Source organism: Podarcis liolepis (assembly GCF_965112155.1).
Source record: "Podarcis liolepis genome assembly, chromosome: 10".
Lineage (NCBI taxonomy): Eukaryota > Metazoa > Chordata > Lepidosauria > Squamata > Lacertidae > Podarcis > Podarcis liolepis.
Genome location: NC_139562.1, coordinates 40,346,669 through 40,370,717, shown reverse-complemented (window position 1 = coordinate 40,370,717; position 24,049 = coordinate 40,346,669). Strand labels below are relative to the sequence as shown.

At 43.3% G+C, this 24,049-nt stretch overlaps 1 protein-coding gene across 1 annotated transcript in view; it reads right to left on the bottom strand.

The window, feature by feature from the left end:
* Positions 1-10,542, bottom strand: part of PPFIA2 (PTPRF interacting protein alpha 2) — a 269,318-nt gene extending 258,776 nt beyond the window's left edge. The window contains exons 1-2 of the mRNA XM_083463081.1: positions 10,279-10,542; positions 361-611 (exon numbers count right to left, since the gene is read on the bottom strand). Coding sequence (XP_083319207.1) covers positions 361-609 — 249 coding nt within the window. The 5' untranslated portion in view covers positions 610-611; positions 10,279-10,542. The remainder of the gene's footprint in view (positions 1-360; positions 612-10,278) is intronic.
* Between the last annotated feature and the right edge of the window lie 13,507 nt (positions 10,543-24,049).

Below are 24,049 nucleotides of genomic sequence, written 5' to 3'. Positions count from 1 at the left end.
GCATTGACATGCTTTCCTTTCTACTGAAGGGAATGAGAAAGACTGCTTAAAGTGCTTAGTAGTTCCACCTGCACACTGGAGCACATATAAAGCTCTGGATCAAGGCATATGACTTTCTGATGGAACCAGAGGCAATTTGCACATTCAAGGGCTCAGTTTCCTTCTTATTGAACCTATATATATATAACTAGGCACACTAAGTGTCAGGCTTAAGTCCAATAGTTAAACCATACAAAAAGTGCTTTGTAGCTTCTTACACTAGATCTTTAAGGAACACATATATTATCCATTGAGATTATGCGCTGCAAACGCAATGTTCATGAGTTAAAATGACCGGGAATGTATGGACACCCAACGTACCTGGGGCAGTGCAGAGTTGAGCTGCCGCTGGAGAGCATCTCTATCGTAGATGACATCCTGGAGGCGTTGCTGGGCCAGAGAAAGGCTTTCCTGCGTCTCTCGAAGTGTGTCCAAGAGACGGTCCCTCTCATCTAGCATATTCACCATAAGCTGCTCAAAGTGAGAATCCGAGTCTGAGCCACTGCTCTGGGACCCCCTTTGGCTCATCGGGGTGTCCTCGTTTATCGTGGGCATCACTTCACACATCATTTCTGAAAGCAAAAAACAAATGGAGGGAGGGATGAAAAATAATCCTCTAAGTACCAATAGCTTCTAGGAAGCTATTATATATAATAAAGTCAATCATTTCAAGATTGACTCCCTTCCTGGCAGTAAAATTAATAATAATAATAATAATAATAATAATAATAATAATAATAATAATAATAATAGATTTATTGATTTATTATAACCATTAATTATTAATGATATTGTTAATCATTAATAATAATTAATAATCCACAGTTCTGGAAGTGCTCCTCTTTCAGGAGAGGGATATGTTTAAAGTCTCACCAGCAGATTGACACAGACAGTGTCCTTTGAAATCATGTCAAAGATTTCATTTTCTAAGTTCCTTTCTTTTATCTGACCTTTATCCACCCACTCACTCTCCTGCGTGCCATCTTCTGACTGTTTGTAGTGGTGCCCGTGGCTACTATTAATTGCCAAAGATAGTACTTCCCAACACTTTCCTATAGCAGAGCTCAACTTCAACGCTGAACTCAGCAGAAAGTCAACATTAAAATTGTCGTAACGTTCTACCCTTCTTGGCAGCCTGGGTTGGAGTCAGGCCTCCACTTAGGTGATCTCTTCCAATAAGAAAGCTAATTGCCCTTCACATAATTCCTTCCTCAAAATGAGGAGGACAGAAATGCATTTCTACAAAGCTAATTTGTTCCAAGATTGTTGCAGCCTAGCCTAAGGGTAGCTTTTGGAAAATCAATTAATGTCACAATTATCATAACCTATCTTAAGGTGCCTGGTGCTGTGCAACACAAGGTAATTTCACAAATCCAATATGCTGTTGGATATTTCTCAATAAACATTTATGGCCAACATCTTAGAAATTCTATGCTAGTTCAGAAGATTATTAACCTTAAAACATCAGGAAATGAAAATGAACAGAATCACTGTGTACTAGCTAAAATTATTAACTAATATGCCGTCCATATATTACAACTCTATCATCAAACCATGACCATTCTATTTTGCCTTTGATCTCAAGTGATTCTGCCATTCTAGCCCATGTTATTGGCTCCCATTCTTGTTCTTTTCCTAGATGCTCGACTCTTCTTGTGCGTTAATATTCCGAGTGGCTTATATTGGTGTTTTATCTCTGCTTTTGGACTGGATTCCTTTTATAAAGTACTTGAAGGACTGAGTGGGAAAGTGAGCCATACCAATAAACATGGCTCAGTTATTTACAACTGGGATAGATACACACAAATTTTGAAGCATCCGACAGCACTTCAGACACGTTTACTGTTTACACCTTAATGCCACGTAGCCTCAGCCAGAAGATAATACCTGAGATCACATAGCACCCTTCAGTCTCCAAACCCTTAGCTACAGCACCCTTTTAACTGTATCAGGGCAGCCAAAGAAAGCAGAAGCCAAAAGGTGTTCCCCAAGACTTTGGTACCTTTGTTTTGTTAATCATATGCATTGACTGAACTGTATTGTTGCCTCTGTGTATTGATGGAAAACAGCATATAACTTCCAATGCGACATAAAAATGTTCTCCTGAAATAAGAACTCTAGGAAGGCTATTTAAGCTGCCTAAATGTGTCAGCTGTACATTGCTCACTTTGTTTGGCTATATTTATATAGGCCCCCCCCCCCGAAACGACACACGTTCCCTGGGCTGCGCAATGAACATTAAAAGGGTAAAATATATCAAAACAATAAAAAGCAATAGAAAAATATGAGGGTAGGCAGAGTGACTGCTATTGTTCCTTCTGCCTAGAACTCTCCCTGACAGCTGGGAACTGTTAGTAGGCTTGCTACAGTGACAAATTGCTACCTGTTGATTGGTGCTGTTACTGTGTGCTTGTTACACGAGATGCCTGTGAGCAAAATCGCCATTGGTGGGTAGCTGCATCTTTTTGCTATAAAAGAGATTGCCACTGTTGTTGCATTTGTTACTCTTGTGATGTTTCCCATGTGTGGGTAAGTCACTGCTGGCTAGGTGTGGGTACCAGCAAGCTAACATGGGGGCAAACAGAGACTCAGAAGCAGACATCCTAAGTGCACCATACAATTGGGATACTCAGGACACATAATGAGCAAGGCACCTAGAAGTAGTTGTATTTAATTTGGCTACACTAGAGGTTTAAGACCTGATAGTTCAAGGCTAGGGACACAGGTGGTGCTGTGGGTTAAACCACAGAGCCTAGGGTTTGCCGATCAGAAAGTCGGTGGTTCATATCCCCATGACGGGGTGAGCTCCCATTGCTCGGTCCCTGCTCCTGCCAACCTAGCAGTTCGAAAGCATGTCAAAGTGCAAGTAGATCAATAGGTACCGCTCCGGCAGGGAGGTAAACGGCATTTCCGTGTGCTGCTCTGGTTTGCCAGAAACAGCTTAGCCATGCTGGCCACATGACCCGGAAGCTGTCTGCAGACAAGCGCCGGCTCCCTCGGCCTATAGAGCAAGATGAGCGCCGCAACCCCAGAGTCGGTCACGACTGGACCTAATGGTCAGGGGTCCTTTTACCTTTACCTTTAGTTCAAGGCTACAATTAAATGGGTTCTGAGCTGGACAAGGGTGAAGTAGGAGGCAGTGGATGAAAGCAGGATCCACGAACGTATATTTCTACCCCTAGTGCATTGTCTATTCTTTTTTCACCTTTTCTTTGCCACTAATGAGTAACTTTCCAGATTTTTCACCATGGTTGCAATCCCACAAGAAACACGTAATTGCTCTCTTCTCAAAGCACAGCAATCTAGCAAGGGAAACAAAATGCAGTGCCGTAGAGCCAAATGGTAGCGCTCTCCAAGGACCCAACAGCACACTTACAGCAAACCGCCATTGATATTAATGAACATTAGGGCCAATTTCAATGCAACAAGGTCAGACCAAAAAGCTTATTCTTCAAGCAAAGGAACACCTGGAATTAGGGGAACCTGTAAACAACAACTAATGTTTCATTTTGCAGTGCTCCTGTTCAATGTTGCAATCAGCTGTAGGGTACTGCATTTCCCTTTCCTCCAGATTTTCATTCTTTCCCCCTGCTCAACAGACCCTCAATATTCTATGGCCACTGAGCATGCTCAGTCCTTACTGGACTGCTTTCGGAGGGGAGATATTGCCCTTTCAATCCCACCCCCTCGTCATTTTTGCTGCTTCTGCAAACCTGCATGCCAATATCAGCAACTCTGCTTTCACTACACAGCTGTCATAATGCAGCACCTGATTTTACTATCAGTCTCAAGCAGGGCATTAACCCAAGGCTTTGGGGGGAAAAACAGCATCAAAGACATGAATCTATGGTCCGGCTTGGGTCTTACATCATGGCTTTTTAACAAAAGTTTTGGACATTTGAAAGTGCAATAGGTCTGCAGGCAAGTCAATAGAGTAGGAGGCTCCTGCATACAGCTGAGTGTTTGATTTGTCCTGTGAGGATGCCTAAGGGGTCAATTAAGCAGAATGACTGGCCTCGGCTGCATACTGAAAGGTATGGGAATTTTGACTGGAAATCCAAATGAAGGTTACTTGCAATATTAAAAGCTGACTATACTGCAGGGTTGTTGTGTACTATGCCAGTAGCAGCTGGCAACATTTTGACTTGGTAGGGCTGCAGTTTTTCACCTTGCTGTTTTTCTTATAACAGGATTTGTTTAGGAAAGTGTGCTGAGTGCTAGTCTCCTCACTAAAAAGCATCAGTTATTCTCTGCATATCTATGGAGTTGAGAATAGCTTGCATGTAAAAGGGCCACTATGATTTTCAGGCAAGATTGACTCCATACCTCTTATTTAGAAATTATTTCATAGCACATGACATAAGATTTTGAATTTACATATTAATGACACCTACACATCCATTGTCAAAAAGTTAACAAACTCAAACTTTTTTTAAATGCAAGAAACACTTGCTACAAGTTGCATGCTGTTTTTTTCTCCCTCCCCCCCAATCAATTTAACTTTTCATTATACAAAACACTTCTTTCCTCTAAATTAAAAGTACAGAACAAAATGCTCCAACCAACAGATGAAAGATTATTGCTTCATTTGAAACAAGGCACACCAGAACATACTTGCAATGCATGGCTTTCTAATAATCTCTGGTCATGTGCAGAGTTCACCACACCAGAGTAATTGTAATCAGCGTCTTATAACTGAGATTAGGAATAATATTGTCCAGGTTTGGGGAAAGATGGGTAGCCAGTCAATATGATATGCAAACAGACATAGAGACCAAACTTCTCATTTTAGAAACTGACAGATAAAGTCACAAAAAACACCCAATATAGAAATAATAGCAAGAGCATTTCCCTCCATTACTCCATATTCATGAGATTCGGAATTAGGAAGGGGCTTGTTGGAAGCAGATCCACACACCAGTTCTGGAAATTCTCTGGAAAATACTTGCATTTGGCTTAGATCAGCTTGCCCTGCTCTGCTCTACCCAGCAGCAGCAGCTGCAGTTTTTAATGTGTGCATGCAGGAAAATTGTTAATACAGAGTTTGCTGCACCACATGCAAAAGATGTCCATAATTTCTCCTTCCAATTCAATTCATATAAATGAATGCAAAAACATTAAGTTTTAGAAAAGCATATTTATTATAGAAAGAGACTCACACTGTGACCACTGTTATTTGCTTCCCTCTCTTGCAAGAAAGGTCACGAAACAAATACTAAAGAAAACAAAAATGTCCTTCAAAGTAGGAAACACTCCCTGTTGCTTCTCTGGTTAACTGAACATACTAAAATGGAGAAGGAGATCTAGCCTTCAAGGAACAAGCTCTGAGCATGCTCACAAGCAAGGCATGATTTGATAGGGCTGGAACACCCTCAGTCTTCCCCACTCAATGCAGATTGCCTTGATAACAACAGAAAGAAGGGGAAACGGAAAAGCTGGTAGTCTTCCAAGAGACACTTGGAATGGACCTCTTTACCAGAGTATACTTCCGGATTAGGACTGTCAGAGTGATGCAGAGAGCTTATTAGCCAGAGAACAGAAAATGGTCAGAAATGTTTCCAGAGCTTCTCTTGAGTTCAAACAGATGCGTGTGAAAAAGGAAAGTGTGTGTCTCTGGGGGTTTTTTGTTTGGTGGTGGTGGCAAGTTAAAAACATGCTTAACAATCTCCTTGTACTGTGTCCCAATAGTGCAAGGGCCTCCACTGTACCCTGTCAGCCCCACCTGCAATGTGGGTATGAACGCAGTGGATAGCAGGGTAGGATTTTTCTACTTTCTCAGCTCAAGTTCAACACCTCTCCTGCAATACAGGTGACACACAGCAAGAGTGTTGCACATGCTTTTTTCTCAGTCACACATCCTTCCAGGCCACAATAAAGACAATAAAGGGCACTTGCTTTTGAATGTGCATTAGCATTCATTTCAAAAGTCTCACACCAGATAAGAACAGAGTTAGAAAGAGCTGGAACGCTTTTTCCTTTGCTGCTGCTGATACCTTTTGAGGGCACTTGTGGGGAGGGCCTGCTAGTGCACAACCCCAACTTGATTAAAATCTTGATTTCTGTGGACAGCTCTCCCCCCCCCCCATCCCTGGGGACATGACCTATCCAGACAATGAGGTAGTTTGCTCTACTTTTTTATATTCGTTTGTTGTTTCTTCTCTCTTCTTTCTCCAGTCACTCGGTTCTATGTGTGCTGTATGCTGATTCTTGTTGCGCGTGAATAAAACCTACAGTCTTCTTCAGCCCAAAGTGTGCTCATTGCCTCCAAATCACAAAGAACAGCTGCCCTTTGGTGGACCAGTGTGCTTCTCCCCCTCTCCTCCAAGATGCTTTGTACTTCTGCAAATATCAGGGTTCCACTGAGTCTGCTAACAGCTGCCTTATGTGCTTGAGTGCTGATGTTCTGGCTACATAAGCACAGGCACTCTCCTCTAAAGATATTTAAATGGAATTTAAAATATTATAAGAAATGAATGATTAAGCAGAGACTAGATGGTAACCTAGCAGAGCTACCATAGCAGCCGATTTCCTGCACCGTCAGGGAGTTTGCTCTAAGATCTAAGAGATCTCATCCAACTCTATTGTTTAAATTAATCACAACAGTGGAGTTTCTCCTAAAAGTCACTTTTAAATGGGAAAGAAAGAGGAATTAAAAACAACAACACTGTTTAACCCCAAGAGTGTTCATAAATCAATTACAACCTAACTCCATTAAAATGCACAGGACTTTGCCATTTACATCTATGGGAAAGGGATTGCGTACTGCAATTTTAAAATTACTCCTGTAATTTGTTATGCCTTAGCGATGATATATCTGAATTAAGTAGAAAAAATATATTTAGTGACTGTCAGCATCTTTCTGGAAAAATATATATACTAAGATAGATCTTCACATTAAGCTTAACCGTGGAAGGTTCAGATGTTTAGTAAAAATGAGGGAGGGAGGGATGGAATCTATCCAATAATACTGTATACCATGTGTCCCCTTTCTTCTACAGCAGGCTTTCACCAACCATACTCTTATTAACTGCTGATCTTTGGATTTATTAAAAGGTTCTGATGAGGTAATTGATTAATAAACTTACATCGAAGCTCACAAGCCTATCAAGTGCCTTCACCTTACAAGATGACTTGAAAGGACAGCAAGACAGAGATAATGAAGCACAAGGCTCTGGTGGTTATTGGTCTGAAAGTCTTTTAATGCCACTGTTTGTTCTTTATTGTAGAATAAATAAACAAATGGAATTGTGTCCCGTCCCCCCGAGATGTATTTTCTCCTAGCAAATAGAATTACAAAATAAGTCAGTAAGAAACCCAGTCTTATATAGCATGAGTGACAATCTGAGTTGGGCACTAATCAAGGAATTCACGACTTTTTGTATTAACATGAGCATCTAATTCCACTTCAGCTAATCTTGACTGACTGCACATCTCATGGAATTAATGCTTCGTTTGCAATGTCCAGCTCTTGGAGATCCTGTAATTCATTGTTTGGGGATTCAAAGCTTAGCAAATAAAGAATCCTAGATCAAGCTTAAAACTTGGATTTTGTGACTAAATTTCTTTGAACTTTTTTTACACTGCAAAAATTGTTTAATGGTGAATTCAAATATGAATTCTTTTTCATGATCTCTTTGGGTTTGCATGCATCAGTTCTGTCAATAAAGAATATTGCATTTCCAGAAGTAATGAGATTCCTATAAGGGGAAATAGCCAAAAGTTAACGTAGACCCTTTGGCGAACTTTCAGCTGGACAATATCAACCATTATAATATCCTATAATAGCGAACTCCTCTCTGAAGTGGTCACACACTCTCATATACGCTGCATCCAGTGTGCTCCTGCTTTGCTACAATCCCTATCTACCCTGATGTTTCTTATGAAATACTGCATTTTGCTGTGTTTTCCCCAAACCTGCTTCAGTTCAATTTGAGAAAAAGGAGGACTCAGCTGCATTTTAAGTCACTGATCGGTAACCCATCTTGAACGTTCATCCTTCTTTAGCAAAAATGGCACCACTCCCACACAATAATTCCTCTTATCAGGAGGCTTGGGGGAACCCCACGATATATAAAAAAGAGGAAGACAAGTTTTTGTGGTGAGAGGAGAAACTAGAAGACACCCCAGTTAGGACTGAGCATGCTCAGTAACCACAAAACACTTGCGTAGGGAAAGATAGCTCAGTTGGTACAGCATGAGACAATCTCAGAGTTGTGGGTGGGGCAAAAGACTTCTCCCTTGCAGGGGGTTGGACTAGATGACCCCCTGTACCCCTTTCCTTCTCTTCCATTCCGTGAACCTGTGGGAGGGGAATGGCATATCCTGGGAAAGGGCACAGTTGTCTATATGGAACAAGAAAACTCCAACATTTCTTGGGTAACATATCCATCACTGGTCCATGTGACTCCAACATCTCAGCAGAGGTCATTCCCAAACCAGAAATCTTTAAATATTTAACTGGAAATATCAGGGATGGAACTGGGGACCTTTTGCAATCAGAACATGTGCTCTGCTACTGAGCCTGCCCCAGGGTATGGTTTCACAATACAGTACTAGTACTAACAGAAAGTACCATTTGAGATGACTGCTTTTTCTATAAAAGCAATTTTTATCAATATGTTTTACATTATTGTACAAAGTGCTATGGGTAGTATTCAATGCTAGTCCTACTCAGAGTAGACCCACTGAAGTTAATAACCCTATGTCAGTCATGTGTATTAATTTCAATGGGCCTACACAAAGCTCACATACATGGTTTAGTGCAAACTGCAACACATCAGCTAGAGCAGTTGGTAAAGTAAATTAACCCTTAAGTCCTGTGATGAGATTTACTATTCCAAGATGCATGGGAAATTAAATCAACTTGCATAATTCAAAGTTACCATAAGGAAGCAATTATATAATGGTATATATACACTCCACCCCAAACAACCGACCATTACAAACTGCAACTTTGGGGCTTTCTGATGTGCAAAAGGAAACCTGTATCAATCCTTAATTTGATTAAAATTTCTTTTTATTCTGAATCACTACCATGGAGAGGATGGTGTGTGTGTGTGTGTGAGAGAGAGAGAAACCTCTGCAAACAGCACAGCAAGTCAATCCTAGTTCTTTCATTTTGACCCCACCCACCAGCTTCTCTCTACCTCTTGATATCAAATGCCCCAGGTGGGAAAAAAAGCTCAGAAATCAGAAGAGTAATATTCACTCCACTCCACAGGTCAGCCACGTTTGTTCCCTGGCACATGTTCATTGCCATTCTTCCTTTTTTAATTGTAGGGATGTGTGAGGAGCAATTTGTGAGCACAACTGACAGCTCAACAAAGGCTCCCTTCTTATCACACTACCGTTCCGCTATAGTTCACCTTGAAGGCTTCCAATTTCAAAGGATCAGGGTGTGGGAGGGGTGTGGTTTCTTCTATATTCCGAAGATGGTACTATAAGGTGACTTTCCCCTGTTCTTGCTAAACCCTTCCCTTGGGAGCCCTGAATGCAATTTCATTTCTCCATTCAGGGAAGCCAAGTCTTTAATTGCACGAGCTACTTTGCCCCTTCGGCTACATCCGCGCCATCCCCCTTCGCTCTGTGCCTGCCGTGACATCATCAGCAGGAACTCACCCTGCCCTTCGGATACTACTTCACCCAACCATATTTACAGCACCTCCAAAGAGACGCTGCCGCTGCTGCTCTTGCAGCGACCAGCAATTCCTGCGATTTTCTTCTCCCTCTCCCGCCCACCTTCCCCTTTCCAGATGCTGTCAGCTACACCTCACTTCACCCACGGAGAGCAATTCCTGGAGGAAAATCCGTGCCATTGTCTGACTTGCACACTGCATGCATCTTTCTCCTCCTAGTTAACTCCTTCCCTCCCGCGCTGCTTCAGCTGAACTGTGAGATCACCTTTGAAAAATTAAAAGAAGAAGAAGAACGTAGAGGGTTGGAAATCGAGAGAGATCCTTTCCACTGATCCGCACCCCCCACCCTCCACCAGCAAGTCTTGGTATTAAGAGCTAAGTCTTGCAGCTGCAACATCTGCCACCCAGAAACCCAACCCATCCTTTAAGGGAATAAAATAGCCTTAAGAAGTTGACTTCATTGAAAGACTGGGATCTCCATTTCCAAGGAGAATCTTTAAAAGACAGCAGCCCCGGCTGATTCCCCATCACCTCCCTTTCCCTTTGCAATGGGATTGGGGGGGGGGGTCGAGATCTGCCTTTGCCCTCTGGCTTTGCAACATACCTAAAGCTTAGTCTTCTCCGCGCGTCTCTCGGGAATCGGTGGTCCTCGCCCTGGCTCCGCTGGGCGCTCACACACAGCCGGGCGCCGCCGCCCCTCCACTCGCCTCCCGGGCAAGGCTGCCAGGACCAACGCCAACGCTGCCGCCGCCGCCGCTCCTGCTCAGGGAAGGCAGCCCCAGCGCAGCCCGCCACCCGCTTCGGCCGCCAGCAGGAGCGGCTCGGCGGCACCTCAGCATTTTCCTCCGCCTGTCACTTCGTCGGCAGCCGAAAGGGGGAAACATCCATGGGGAAAAAATGGCATATTACAATTTTTTTGCTTTGAGGAGCTAGAGCGCGGTTGAGACCATTGTTAGGAGGAGGAGAGGGGGGAGAGGCGGCTCTTAAAGCTCCAGCAGCCCTTTTTTTTCCTCTCCCCCCCTCCGTGCCTGGTAAAGTCAGCGGATTAAGGGGGGGGGAGAGAGAAAGAAAGCAGGGATTTTGCTTTTCTTGGAATTAAACTTTGCGGAGTGACAGCTGGAATGGCCTGCGGTAAATATATATACATATATAAAACAATGGCCGGAAAATCGGGCAAGCTGCGTTCCTTACCCGCGCAGCGCAATCCTATGTATGGCTTTTGCACCTTGTTCGGTGGTGTTTAGTAAGAGGTAAAGGGAATTAGAGGAGGGATGTGGTGCGTTCCTCTCAGAATTAGCAGCGCATCCCTATGCATGCCTACTCGGAAGTAAGCCCCGATGAGATCACTGCCAAGTAAGCGGAGTATTGGATTGCAGCCCCTAAACCTCCGCGCAGTTGTTGGGAGTTTCGTTAATTAGGGACTGCAGCCGCTGAGTGTTCGCGCCGCATCATTACCAGAAAGGCTGAAAATCAACTCTGATGATGAACAGGTGCATGCATTCATTGAGGAATAACCGTTCCTCCCCCCCCTTCCCTAATTTACAAATATTTCAGGAAATCCATATACTGCAGTTCCATATTTCCCTACTTCATGTACATCCACCCACCCCGCCTTTCTTTCGCTCTCGAGGGGTACACACAGTTCTCAGGCATGGAACAAAGCTGTGTTGGCAACCTGGCGCCCTCCGAGACTTCTGGACTACAACACGTCCCCCCCCCCTCACCTTTTTCTCCAGGGTGGCTCACACAATCCTCTCCCTCCTCATTTAATCCCAACAACGACAACCCTGTGAGGCAGGTTAGGCTGAGAGGCAGTGACTGGTCCAGCCTCATCGCAAGTGGGGGATTCGAACCCTGATCTCCCAGGTCGTCGTCTGACACTCTAACCACTATACCACTCTGCCTCACTCCCTGGTATCTCCAGGTGGGGCTGGGAATCTCCCCAGTCTGCCCGCCTGCGGTGCTCAGTGCCGGATTTACATATAAGCTAAACAAGCTATAGTTTAGGGCCCCACTCTCTTGGGCCCCCCAAAAAAAATTAAAGGAAAAAAAACCCCTGGATGTGCGTTTCTAAAATATAAGATAAAAAAAACAAGTAAGATAAAACCTACCTACAGCAACAGTGTTTGGTGCTGTGTAGGCTCCTATGATGTAAGTAATGGGCCCCGCCTGCTAGCCTGCTCCCTAAAATATCACTGGTTTGCTCATTTCTATATCAATTACTTTGATAAAATACATACTGTACAGTATTTTATGTGCAAATGGCTTTAGATACCTAGTAGGTCCATAAATTACCATATAGCATATATTCAACACACAAAAAACAGCGACAATTTGTTGTTGACAAAGAACAGCTGGACATATAAAGGGCCCCATTACCTTCAGTAGCTTAGGGCCTCATCAAACCTAAATCCGGCCCTGGAGGTGCTGCTGCCAGTCCGTGTAGCCAATATTGAACTAGATGGACCAATGGTCTGGCTCAGTTTAAGGTATCTTGCTTTGTTCCTATTCCTTGCTTTCGCTAATCCCCCCTCCCCTGTTATTTTCATACATCTCTATAATTATCACTGCGTGGATAATTTATCTCCAAGAGGCTATTACAACGACAGGGCCACCGGGTTGATTTAATCCGAGGAGCCAAAGGGGGTCTTCCCTCCTTTCCCTCCCTTCCCTGTAATCTTTGGAGAGCCGCTGCTACCAGTTATATCATCTGACAAGGAGAGGGAGATCTGCTAGGAAGGCACCCCGGTATGCCCGCGAGAGGAGCGAAGCAAGAGATGAGTTCACTGACTGACTCGGGAGTCTGCGGAACGTGGGAATCCGGGGAGCAGGCGGCGTGTGCGGTACGCAATCGCTCCCTTTCTCAGGGCTTGGGGTTTCCCCTGGAAGCTGCTGCAGTGGTTTCCACCAGTCTTTAAATAAATTCTGAAGTAATCACGTTGGCTTCTCTCTCTGCCTCACGCACGCAGCCAGTTCCCCAGATGCTGCCGCGGCGTTTTCACAGCTCGGATGCTCCGCCATCCGCCCCCTCCCTCCCTCCCCAAGGACGGCCGGTTGTTAGGAGAGGGAGAGATGGCAGGGCAAGAAGGAGCGGCGGCTAGGTAGCCCGCGACAACACTTTCCCCGCTTTTTTTGGGGGGGGGGAAACCATACAAAATAAGGCTTTTTTGTTTTGTCTTCACTTTAGGGCACGGGTTTCTCCTTCATGCAGATGGGGCTAGGGCAAACGAGAGCTCAAGGGCGTGTAAGCCGGCAGGGAGTCCTGCAGAATAAAATCAGCCAAAAATGCAATCCTATACCACAGACGCCAGTGAGTCTCACTTCTGGTCATAGGAGTGCAGTGTAGGCAGTTTTGGGGTGCCAAACTGGGTGTTTGACCCAGGTGAAATAAAGCCTAGTTTCATCCCTGGTGTAGGCTGGTTAAAGTAAAGGTAAAGGGACTCCTGACCATTAGGTCCAGTTGTGGCCGACTCTGGAATTGCGGTGCTCATCTCGCTTTATTGGCCGAGGGATCCGGCGTACAGCTTCCAGGTCATGTGGCCAGCATGACTAAGCCGCTTCTGGTGAACCAGAGCAGCTCACGGAAACGTCGTTTAACTTCCCACCAGAGCGGTACCTATTTATCTACTTGCACTTTTGTGCTTTTGAACTCCTAGGTTGGCAGGAGCAGGGACCAAGCAACGGGAGCTCACCCCGTCGTGGGGATTTGAACCGCCGACCTTCTGATCGGCAAGTCCTAGGCTCTGTGGTTTAACCCACAGCGCCACCCGCGTACCTATTACTCAGAAGTACATCCCACTGAATTGCATGGGAGTTGTGTGCCTAACTAAGGGTGCAAACAATTGCAGCCTCTTCCTGCTCACCCACCACCCACCCATGTTGGGACCACCAATGTTCACACCACCCCCTTTAAAGTACATTTAACACAAATTTCCAGCACATGGTTTCCCCTCTGTCATGGGAACTGTAGCTTAAGGGTGCTGGGAAGTGAAACTCTGGGGTGTGCGAGTGGGTCAACTACAGTTTCTAGGATTATTTTGGAGAAGCCCAAGGTTTTAAATGCATGTGACTTTTGCTTCATCTTTTTCCATGTTTTGAGCCTCTTATGGTAGAATTCAAAGAAGCGTGCAAGCCTAGGTGCATCCATACACAGATGTGCACAGGTACTAGATTCATAAGAGCATTAACACCTGTGGGTTGGACAAGGCATCCATCTACTCTAGTTTTGAATGGTGGACAGTCAGGATGTTCATGGAAGCCTACAGATAGCGCTTAAAGGCTCTCCCTTGTTTTTTGTCCACAGATTAAACATTCACATGTAGAGGTTTTCCCGTTAGCCCAAAAATGGAAAACAAGCAAGGTCCCAACTAAAGAATAACGGCAACTTAAGCTGATGGAATATGCACAGCTTGCAGACTTAACATATAGAATAAGAGAACAAAAAGAACATACATTTAGAGAAGATGGGAAAATGTTTATTGAATATGTGGGGGGAAATATGTTCACTTGAAAACGTTGGCAGCATTAAGATAAGTTCAACAGTGTAAATTAGTTTTGATGGGTGTAATAATGGAATACTGAATGGTTTAGTTTATGTAAAATATGCTGGGATGTATGGTATGCAAAATGTACCACAGAAAGAGAAGAAGGGAAATCATTGATAATTTAAGGATGTTTAAATAAGTATTCAAAATTGTAAAACAGAAAATTTAATAAAAACTATATATAGAGAGAAAGTTTTCCCTGTCCATTTCTATCCCTGCAGCAGCCAGCTGCTGAACCTCCAGACTGAGTATGTACACTCATGGGAATTAGCAAAGTTCTGTTATTAAAGGTTGTGCTTTGGAAGAGTCATCTCATCATGTTTTATTGTAGTATGGCATAGTATTGTAGATCAAGGGCCTGAAAGATCTGCAAATGCTGTTATACACTTCTTAAGAAGACAAGTTGTTGAAAATTATACTTTGCCTCCTACACAGAGAAAGAGTGGCTGCTTAACCAGGTCTCCTGGGCAACCTCTCATCCAGCAACTGATCAGACTAAAAGTTCCCTCAGATACGGTATGTGAAAACGTTCAGGCTGTGCAACATACTTAATCATGCAGAGTTGTTCCGAAGTTTATAATCCCATGGGATGTAATTTCATCTCCTTTTGTGCATACCATCCATTTAAAGCTCATTGCATCCCCCAAAGTATCCTGTGGACTGTGGTCAGTTAGGGGTGCTGAGAACTGGAGCACTGTGAGGGGTGCAATACAGTTCCAAGGGGATTATTTGGGGAAGTCATGTTTTTAAATGTATGGTGTGAATTTGACCTAAGAATAAAGGGGAAGGATTATAGTTGCATGAGAAAGCTCATGCTCTGTGTAGAGAAGGTATAAGGATCAATCTCTGGCCTCTCTGCTTTTGGAGCTAATGGAATGCCCTTTCTGGAGTGACCTACCTACTCTGGGGTCTTTAAGGCACCAAGAAAAGACCACCCTGTCCCCCCCGGCTTTTTTATGACTATCTGTTGGGTGCTTCCATTTCCCCCCACCACATTCCCCTTTGCTCTGTGTTGTGTGCTGGTTTTAATTTTATGCTGTTTTAAGTGGATTGCTTTTTTGTGTTTTATTGCTTATGGAAACCACCCAGAAAACTTGTTTGGGTAATAATAAAAGAACCAGGTGGGAAATGTTTTATCGGTATTTGCTTATGAATAGTCTATATCATGCAAGCAACTTTGAGATCATTTTTATTATTATTATTCAACGATCTATAAATCTTGTCGAATGGATGAAGAAAAGACTAAAATATCTCTGCCTGAGATTTTGGAGAGCTGCTGCCTGCCAGAGTGGAGTCAGGCAGCTTCCTGCTCAAACGCCTGATTCAATCAACTGCGGCCTTTAGCTTTATAATCCTAATCCCTTTACTGGTGGAAGTTCGTTCTGAAACCCATCACCACTTGCTTTCAAATAAATATAGTTAGAATTGGGCAGCCTGGTTCGGTAAGTCATTGGGAATAACAAACCAAAGCTGTAATAACATGTCATGTATAACCTTTATAATTACTTTTGTAATAACTCTGGAATTAGAGTAGCCTAACCGAAGAATTCTATTTCTTTTCTTTATTAAAAAGGCCATGTAAAGCAAGAGAGAAGATTCCCTGAAGTGAATAAATGATCTCCTGGTCTCTTCAAGCAATAAAAATTTTCTTTCCTCTAGTCGAATAAATATGGCCCGATGCCATAGTGTGTGGTTAAAAAAGGGAGGGGTGTGGAATTCCGTGTGGCAGGTGGAAGTGTGCATATCTATGTGTACTGTTCTGCTGATGTATAACTTGAGCTACCTAGGCCTTTGATTTTGGGTGCTGGGCAGGGTTGAATTAGCCTACGCTAAGGTCTTAAGCTATATCAAGTATAAGAGGCCTCATGACATTATTCTAACAGGACAATGAAAATTGAAATAATTAACTTTTACATTTGCATATATACCAGTACATAGGCATGGGTGCAACGAAAAACGAACGACCTAACTCAAAGTTGCATCTTGCAATAAGCCTATTTACATACAAAATACCTTTATATGAAAACACCCTTATGATCTGCTACTTAGCATGTATGAAAACTTTTAAAGTTCAGCAACACGAGAGCAGTTAAACAAAAAACTCATTACTTACAAAATGGAACAGCCAATACAATGTGCACTGCATGTGTCCTACATATGACATAACATTTAACATAATTTTGTGGTTAGTTCTTTTTTTAGAGCAAAGTCGTTGAAATTTAGGATTGTTTCCCCCTCTTGTATTTAGAGGCCCATTATAATCTGAGGCCATCATCTGTATACAGCCTACTTAGTTTGTGTGGAAATCCAGCACTGGGGCTGGGGAATTATGGCCAGCCAAAAAAACAGGAGTCCTGACCACAATCCCCTAAGTCCAATTTATTGATTCTATTATTTATCATATTTGTGCATTGCTTTATCTATTGTTTTCAATCCCACACATTTCCCAAACCAGCACGTGGTATTTATGTTCATAATGTCTTGACTGTACACATGCAGAATTAGCCACACAAATGAGAACAAGCGGTTTAAGGAGAGGGAGTCTGCTCTCAAGATGGATGCAATGTGTTGTTAAAATGCACATCAAAGCCCCCTTTTAGTGCTGCACATGCTGATCAGAGTCTTCTCCCTAAAACAAGGCTAGCCAATGCAGTGTCTGCCAGATGTTGTGGGACAACAACTCCCATCAGCCCTAGACAGCACGGCTTATAGCCGGGGTCCGGGAAGATGGGAAATGTAGTTCAACAAACATCTTGAAGGCACTAACCTGGGTATCTCTGCCCAAAAAGACCACGTCTGAGCTGGCAGTTTTCCTGGGATGAAGAAAAGGACAACATTCAAGCTGAAGGATAGGGATCATTCTTCCTCTCTCCTTGACTCTGCCTCTTTGATCTGAAGCATGGAGAGAAAAAGCAGTCTGTTAAATTAAGATGGACCATCTACCTCTTAATAGCAAAGAATGAAAACACACGGACCACAGCCCAAACCAGTGTTAGGTGCACTTAAAGCCATTGCTTTTAATGAGCTTAAGTGTGCCTGTGTGCAGGATTGTGTTCATGCGCATCGAGCCATTCATACCGCTGCCAAATTTCATTAACGTTATTCCACAGAGGACAACTGGGTGGAATGTCTGCTTCTTCCATTCAACACTTTGCATCTTTAGCTCGTGTAGTCTTTTGTTGAAGAAGTGCTGCTATAATTCTGCATCAGTGCAGCTGCTGATTACTTAATCCAGCTTCATGCGCATGAACAAGCAGCAGCTTTGCAGAATGGTCTCAGAAACACAGGCATTTGGTCAGTTCTTTTCCCTTCTCCACCCTCCTCGTTTTGTCTTGGAAATGCTTGCACTAAAAATAGCAGGAAGTAAAGCCAGAAACAGCTAGAGCTGTAAAGGCTGTGATCCTTTGCACAGTTACTTGTGGACAGGGCTCGATAAAGTTAAAGGATAGGACTAAGCATGCTCAATGGACATGAAATGCTGATATGGCAGGCAGGGAGAATGGAAAAATGCAGAGTAAAGGAGGAGGATGCAATGGAGTATCCTAGAAAAGGGCATGGCTGGCCAGCACCCTAAGCAGGAGCATGTCACACTGCCAGATCAGATTCAGAAGCAGAGCTCCAGCCATGCAGTTCTTTCTGCAGACAGCTGACTTAACTGTTTCCTGCATTGCAGGGGGTTGGACTAGATGGCATTTGGAGTCCCCTCCAACTCTACAATTCTATAATTCTATGATGGGAGTCTTCATAGGAGGACTAACAGTTTAATAATAGTAACCCCTATTATAGTTACAGTTTAATAACTTTTGCATAGTTGGAATAGGTAAAAATGTTAAGAGAGCTTTCCCTTCCTCCAAAACTTTTTTCCCCCTGTCCATGGAGAAAATGAAAAAGTGAAATTTGAGAACCCCTTGGAACCCCTTAGTTGGATACCACTCTAAGAATGCAGGGTAGTATTCAACTACATTATACACAGTGAAATTAATGGCCATGCTTAACTTAGGTCTGTTGATTTCAATGGGTGTTCTCTGAGTAACCGTGAGTTGGATACAACCCATTGACTTTATTGTACTGCCCAAGAAGTTGTGGTTTATTTTATTTCCCATGCTCCTTACATTTTATTTACTCTTTTGTAGCAATATTTTGTCAGCTGGTGTATTTATGGGCACAGATCCATTTAACAGTGGACAGCAAACATATAATCTCAGAAGAAAGGCATAAATGATGATTGGGGTGGGGGATAATTTATTATTTATTGACAGTAGCTTCTTATCAGATCAATTTCTAGCTTGGGAGAATAAAGAGGAAGTCTAGAATTGCACAGGAAATGATTAAATATTTAGTTCAAGTCCTCCTTCCAAAAGTGGGCTCCATACTACTTGAATGGAGGCCATCTGAACGGAAATGTAAATAAACTATTCATTCTTAAATATTATCCCTGTAATGGAAGGTAACAGCCAATTACTGAAGTCAAAAGAAATATTATTGGCAATCAGTGTGGCTCTGAGGCTCATTTACATTATCGGTTTGTCTCTGTAGCCTCAATCCATGCATCTAAAAAACAAGGGCTTCCGTATCTGAAATGCAAAAATCATGAATGTTAGTCATTGCATGAATGGATAAAGGCCTCTTTAGTGAAGGTGCACTTATGAAACCTACACACTCATAGAGTAATACAGGGAGTAGTTTTGTCTATTTATTTTTGCTGCCCATAGCAACAGTCCTTTTTGCTGTCCATAGCAGTTAGGAACAAAGGAAGGTGCTTTATACTGAAGTCTGATCTCTGGAACATGGAACATCTAGGAACCTAGGAAGCAACCACCTTCTACTGAGTCAGATTATTGCTCCATCTATCTCAGTATTATCTCCACTGACTGTCGGCAGCTGTTTAGGGTTTCAGACGGGAGACTTTTCCACTCCTACTTGGAGATTGAACTTGAGACATTCTGCATTTAAAGCAGAGGTTCTACCAGTTCAATATTCCTTCCCCCGAAGGGTAAGTGTTCGCAAGCCTCTGCAGGAGGTACATGTCTCACATATACACGTTCTAAGAGTCACATGAATTAGTATTTCTAGGCAGTGGCATTAGGACACAGGGACAGGTTTACCTAGTAACTTAGAATCATGCAGATCTTAAAATGGGGGTAAAGGTAAAGGGATCCCTGACTATTAGGTCCAGTCGTGGCCGACTCTGGGGTTGCGGTGCTCATCTCGCTTTATTGGCCGAGGTCATGTGGCCAGCTCATGCCGCTTCTGGCGAACCAGAGCAGTGCACGGAAATGCCGTTTACCTTCCCGCTGGAGTGATACCTGTTTATCTACTTGCACTTTGACGTGCTTTCAAACTGCTAGGTGGGCAGGAGCAGGGATGGAGCAACGGAAACAAGTCCTAGGCTCTGTGGTTTAACCCACAGCGCCACCCGCGTCCCTTAAAATGGGGGTACAGTTTACTGAATACACACAGAGACAAAATTTACTCATTTAATACTGCAGTGAAATGTTACCTGTTACGGCAATGGTGAATAGCTTTAGCTTTGGGAGTATTAAGTAAATAATTCTAACCACAACTAAACTTAACACATGTGTCAGGATTGCTCCACCCCTCTCTGCAGGATCTTCGGAGCCTCAGGGTGTCTCTTAATTTAAGACACCACCTGGTGAGCCCCTTACTCTCACAATCCTGAGTGCTCTTGTCACCACCAATCCTGTTCGTTTCATGTTTTATTTCCTCAGTTGGGTACTTCTGAGTACAGCCCTACAGCTTTACTGTAGCATCGGCCCTCTGCCTCACAGAAGCTAGCCATTGGAGGTCTGCGAGGCCCCAGACCTTCCTCAGTGACTCCTCTTTACTTCTGTCTTTCTTGATTTTCCTCTGTGGGAATGCCTGTCAGCTCTGTCCATCCACCTCTCCTCTTAGCAGTTTATTCTCTCCTCCTCCTTCTCTCTCTCTCCTTGATCTTTGCTGGCTCACCTCCTCACTTCCAGTCTCTCCTGACCAGCTTCTACTCAGGGTGCAAGATGAAAGGAGCAGCAGGCAAGTTGCTGTGACACTGTGACACTGCCTTCCAAGAACACACAGGGCATGCACACAAGACTGAGCAAGCACATGAGGCATAAGATGGATGAGGCTATAGAAGGAAGGGCAAAGGAGGGAATGTGAGAAAGTGTAAGGTTCTGGAGAAAAGCTGTGCCCAGCATAGCTTGAAGAACACCAGTCTGCTCATTCTTTCTGGGCTTCCATAATGGAAGTTATATTGAATGCTCGGCCTCAGCCATGCACAATTGGCATGAACTCAGTGGAAGGCTGGGTTAGGGAAGGATCAAAATACTCGTCTAAAACAATCTCTCTCTCTCTCTCTCTCTCTCTCTCTCTCACACACACACACACACACACACACTCAAATATATCATAGGCCTATTCAGGAAAACAGGCATGTCCATAATTAAATGTAACATCCTGCCATTTTAAAATATGTTTCTTTAAAAAATAAAAGAGAACAAGCTAATAAAAGCTGTTAAATACTTCCAGGTGTCTAATTTGTAAATCAATGTATAAATAATTGGCAATGTGATGCATCACATTGTACTCCCTCTAAAACTTCATGTTTTTATTCTGCTAACATGTTGTCACAATGAATTCATGTACACCCTGGTATATTGTAAATATCTACTATTTCTTCCATGCCTACTGAATCAAGTATTGTACAAACAGTGGGAGAGCTAAATGACCAACTCTCTTGTTTCAATTAAGGTTAATACACTGAATTACCTGAAGTTTCTGCTTTATTGTGTTTACCTTATGCTTTGGAATGATGCCCAGAACAATAAAACATCATCGTGCTTGTTTAGAGCTAACCAATTACATTTTCCTTTGCTTTCTAAGATTGGGGCCCTCTCCTTGCATCCCAAAGCTAAAAGAGCATCTCATTAAGGCAAGCAGGGGTAAAGCTGCTCCATCTCATCGCATTTGCCAGGAAATGAGGGAAGGCAAAGGCAGAGAGTATGTTCCTTGTGTGCATAAATTCCAAGGTTCAATTCCCATCATCTCCAAGTAGGACTGGGAGAGATCCTAGTCTGAAACTCTAGAGAGCTTCTGCCAGTCAACACTGAGCTAGATTCAGACCAATGTTCTGAATCAGTAAGAGTTTCTAAAGACAGAAGGAAGCCTTCTTGGGACAGCTGGTAGCTGGAGGGTACAGAAAGTGGAACCAAGGTTAGTGCTAGAGGGTGTGGTTGTAGTGGTTAGAGTGTTGGAGACCATGGTTGAAATCGCCACTCAGCCATGAAGCTGAATGGGTGACCTTGGGCCGGTTGCTGTCTCTCAATGTAACCTACCCCACAGGGTTGTTGTGAGGATTAAATGAGAATGAGAAACATGTAAACCACCTTGAGCTCCTTGGAGAGAAAGGCGGGATATAAACGCAATCAACAAAGAAACTCTTTAAGCTTCAGTACGATTTACATATTCTAACACTATCCTAGAAAGCCAGATTACTCTTTGAGTCGGATTTCTTGGTAGTTTTCTTCATTGCTCTATTTTGAGAGAAGACAGTTGAGTTTGACAAACATGTACAAAATTAGTACTAAAAAAAGAAAGAAATACTTTAGTCATTTTCTTAGCATTTAAGCAATGTGTCCCTATTATAGGTGTAATTCATCTGTCTTGTCATTCAGACTGTGGGACATCACAATATTGGCTTCCTTTCAGTTGCAGATCAAGTACAAACTACTTACCTTTGAAGGTGTCCATGGCTACACCTCCCCATCCCTCTTCTTTCATTTAGAAATATGAACTTTGTGAACTTTATGAACTTTGGCCCTCCAGTTCCACCATCCTCAGCCCTCCAAAGGACTCATTCTCCCTTCAGCAACAACTTCTCTTGTCACTACAACTGTCGGAACTTCCTCCCAAAACACAAACGGGCTGCTTCAGATTATCCTGATCCTGACATCGCATAGAGGGGGCTCAAATTCGCATTGTCTGTCTCAGAGTTTTCCTTCTCTGAGATTGGCTGCCTTCCCAGGTTGACAACCTAAAATTTCCAGACTGGCTGAACAACCAATTCCTCATCCTAAGGAATGCTGGGAATTGTAGCGCTGTGAGGGAAATAGGGGTCTCCTAACAACTCTCAGCACCCTGAACAGGATTCTTTGGGGGAAGCCATGACTGTCGAAAGTGGCAATGATACTGCTTTAAATATGTAGTGAAGATGGAGCCCTTGTGAGGCGCCCATGCACACTGATGGCATTGTCATTGTCCTCTCATTGTCCTTAATACTGTGATATTCTAGTCATGTTGTTTCTTCCAGGCAAGAGATAGTATTTTGCTGTTGTGGGGGGGGGGGCGGAGGAATCATTGTGCATATGGATAGACTTTGGCTGTCTTGTTTGTGGGTGTGCAGATCCAAAAATATATTTTTGAAAGCAGCCAGACAGCAGAATACCCTGAATTTAGAACAATGGAATACAATCCATATTTCTTTACTTCAAATCCGAGGGGGTAGATTGCAACTGTGGGGGTGGGGTGGGAGGCAGAGACAGCTTTTCAAATACTTTATAACACAGAACATTGTTAAGCAACACATAATCTCTACCTTTTATATTGGATTTGCACCCAGTTTGCTTGAGATAATTATGTACAAGCTGAGTTCCATGGACTATTCTACACTTTGCATCAGCCACATGGATGCCCTTAAATGGCTTCTGAATGAAATATCTTCTCAGTGTGGAGACTTTTATGTTTGCTGTTGCTACAGCTGCACTTTCCCTAGGAGGCAATAAAACGATAGTATTGCAATTCCTTTTCTTTCTACACATAGCCCGTGGTGTATTTTTATTTATTTCATTTCTGGAATACCCTCTATGAACACACATCTACACTTCACAATCAAAGAATTCTAGCAAACTTACAAGAAATATGTGGGCGTCACTTTGGACCAATGATCCAAACCACTTAGTAGATTTTTAAAACACAAGCAAACTGCTTGACTCATCTAGCTTCAATGTTCCTTTATTTTCTGCAGAATGTGATAGGCATAGGGAAAGGGTTATTGCTCTGGTTTGAAGGCAATAGACCTTTTAGGGCTCTGTAGAATGCTCCCAGCCTCTGCTATGTGCTTTGTAAAAATAAAATAAAAAATGTTTATATGTCCTTGCATTGGGGGAAACCAGAGGTCTCCTATCTTGAATATTTCAGTGCATGAGAAACACAGATATCTTCCTTATGCAAATCACATCTGGTTCAGTATTGTCGACCCAGAGTAGCAGCAGATCTACAGGGTTTCAGATGGGGAACATTCTCAGCCCTACCTGAAGATGCCTGGGATAGAACCAGAAATCTTCTGCATGCAGAACAGATGCTCTACCACTGAGCTGCAGCTGTTTGCTTACCTCTGTATAGAATTTGTTGTTTAGTCGTTTAGTCATGTCCGACTCTTCGTGACCCCATGGACCAGAGCATATCAGGCACTCCTGTCTTCCACTGCCTCCTGCAGTTTGGTCAGACTCATGCTGGTAGCTTCAAGAACACTGTCCAACCATCTCGTCCTCTGTTGTCCCCTTCTCCTTGTGCCCTCCATCTTTCCCAACATCAGGGTCTTTTCCAGGGAGTCTTCTCTACTCATGAGGTGGCCAAAGTATTGGAGCCTCAGCTTTATGATCTGTCCTTCCAGTGAGCACTCAGGGCTGATTTCCTTCAGAATGGATAGGTTTGATCTTCTTGCAGTCCATGGGACTCTCAAGAGTCTCCTCCAGCACCATAATTCAAAGGCATCAATTCTGTATAGAATTAGGCAGCTGCAGAAGACCGCAGAGCACCTGATGGCAGGGTGAGGCA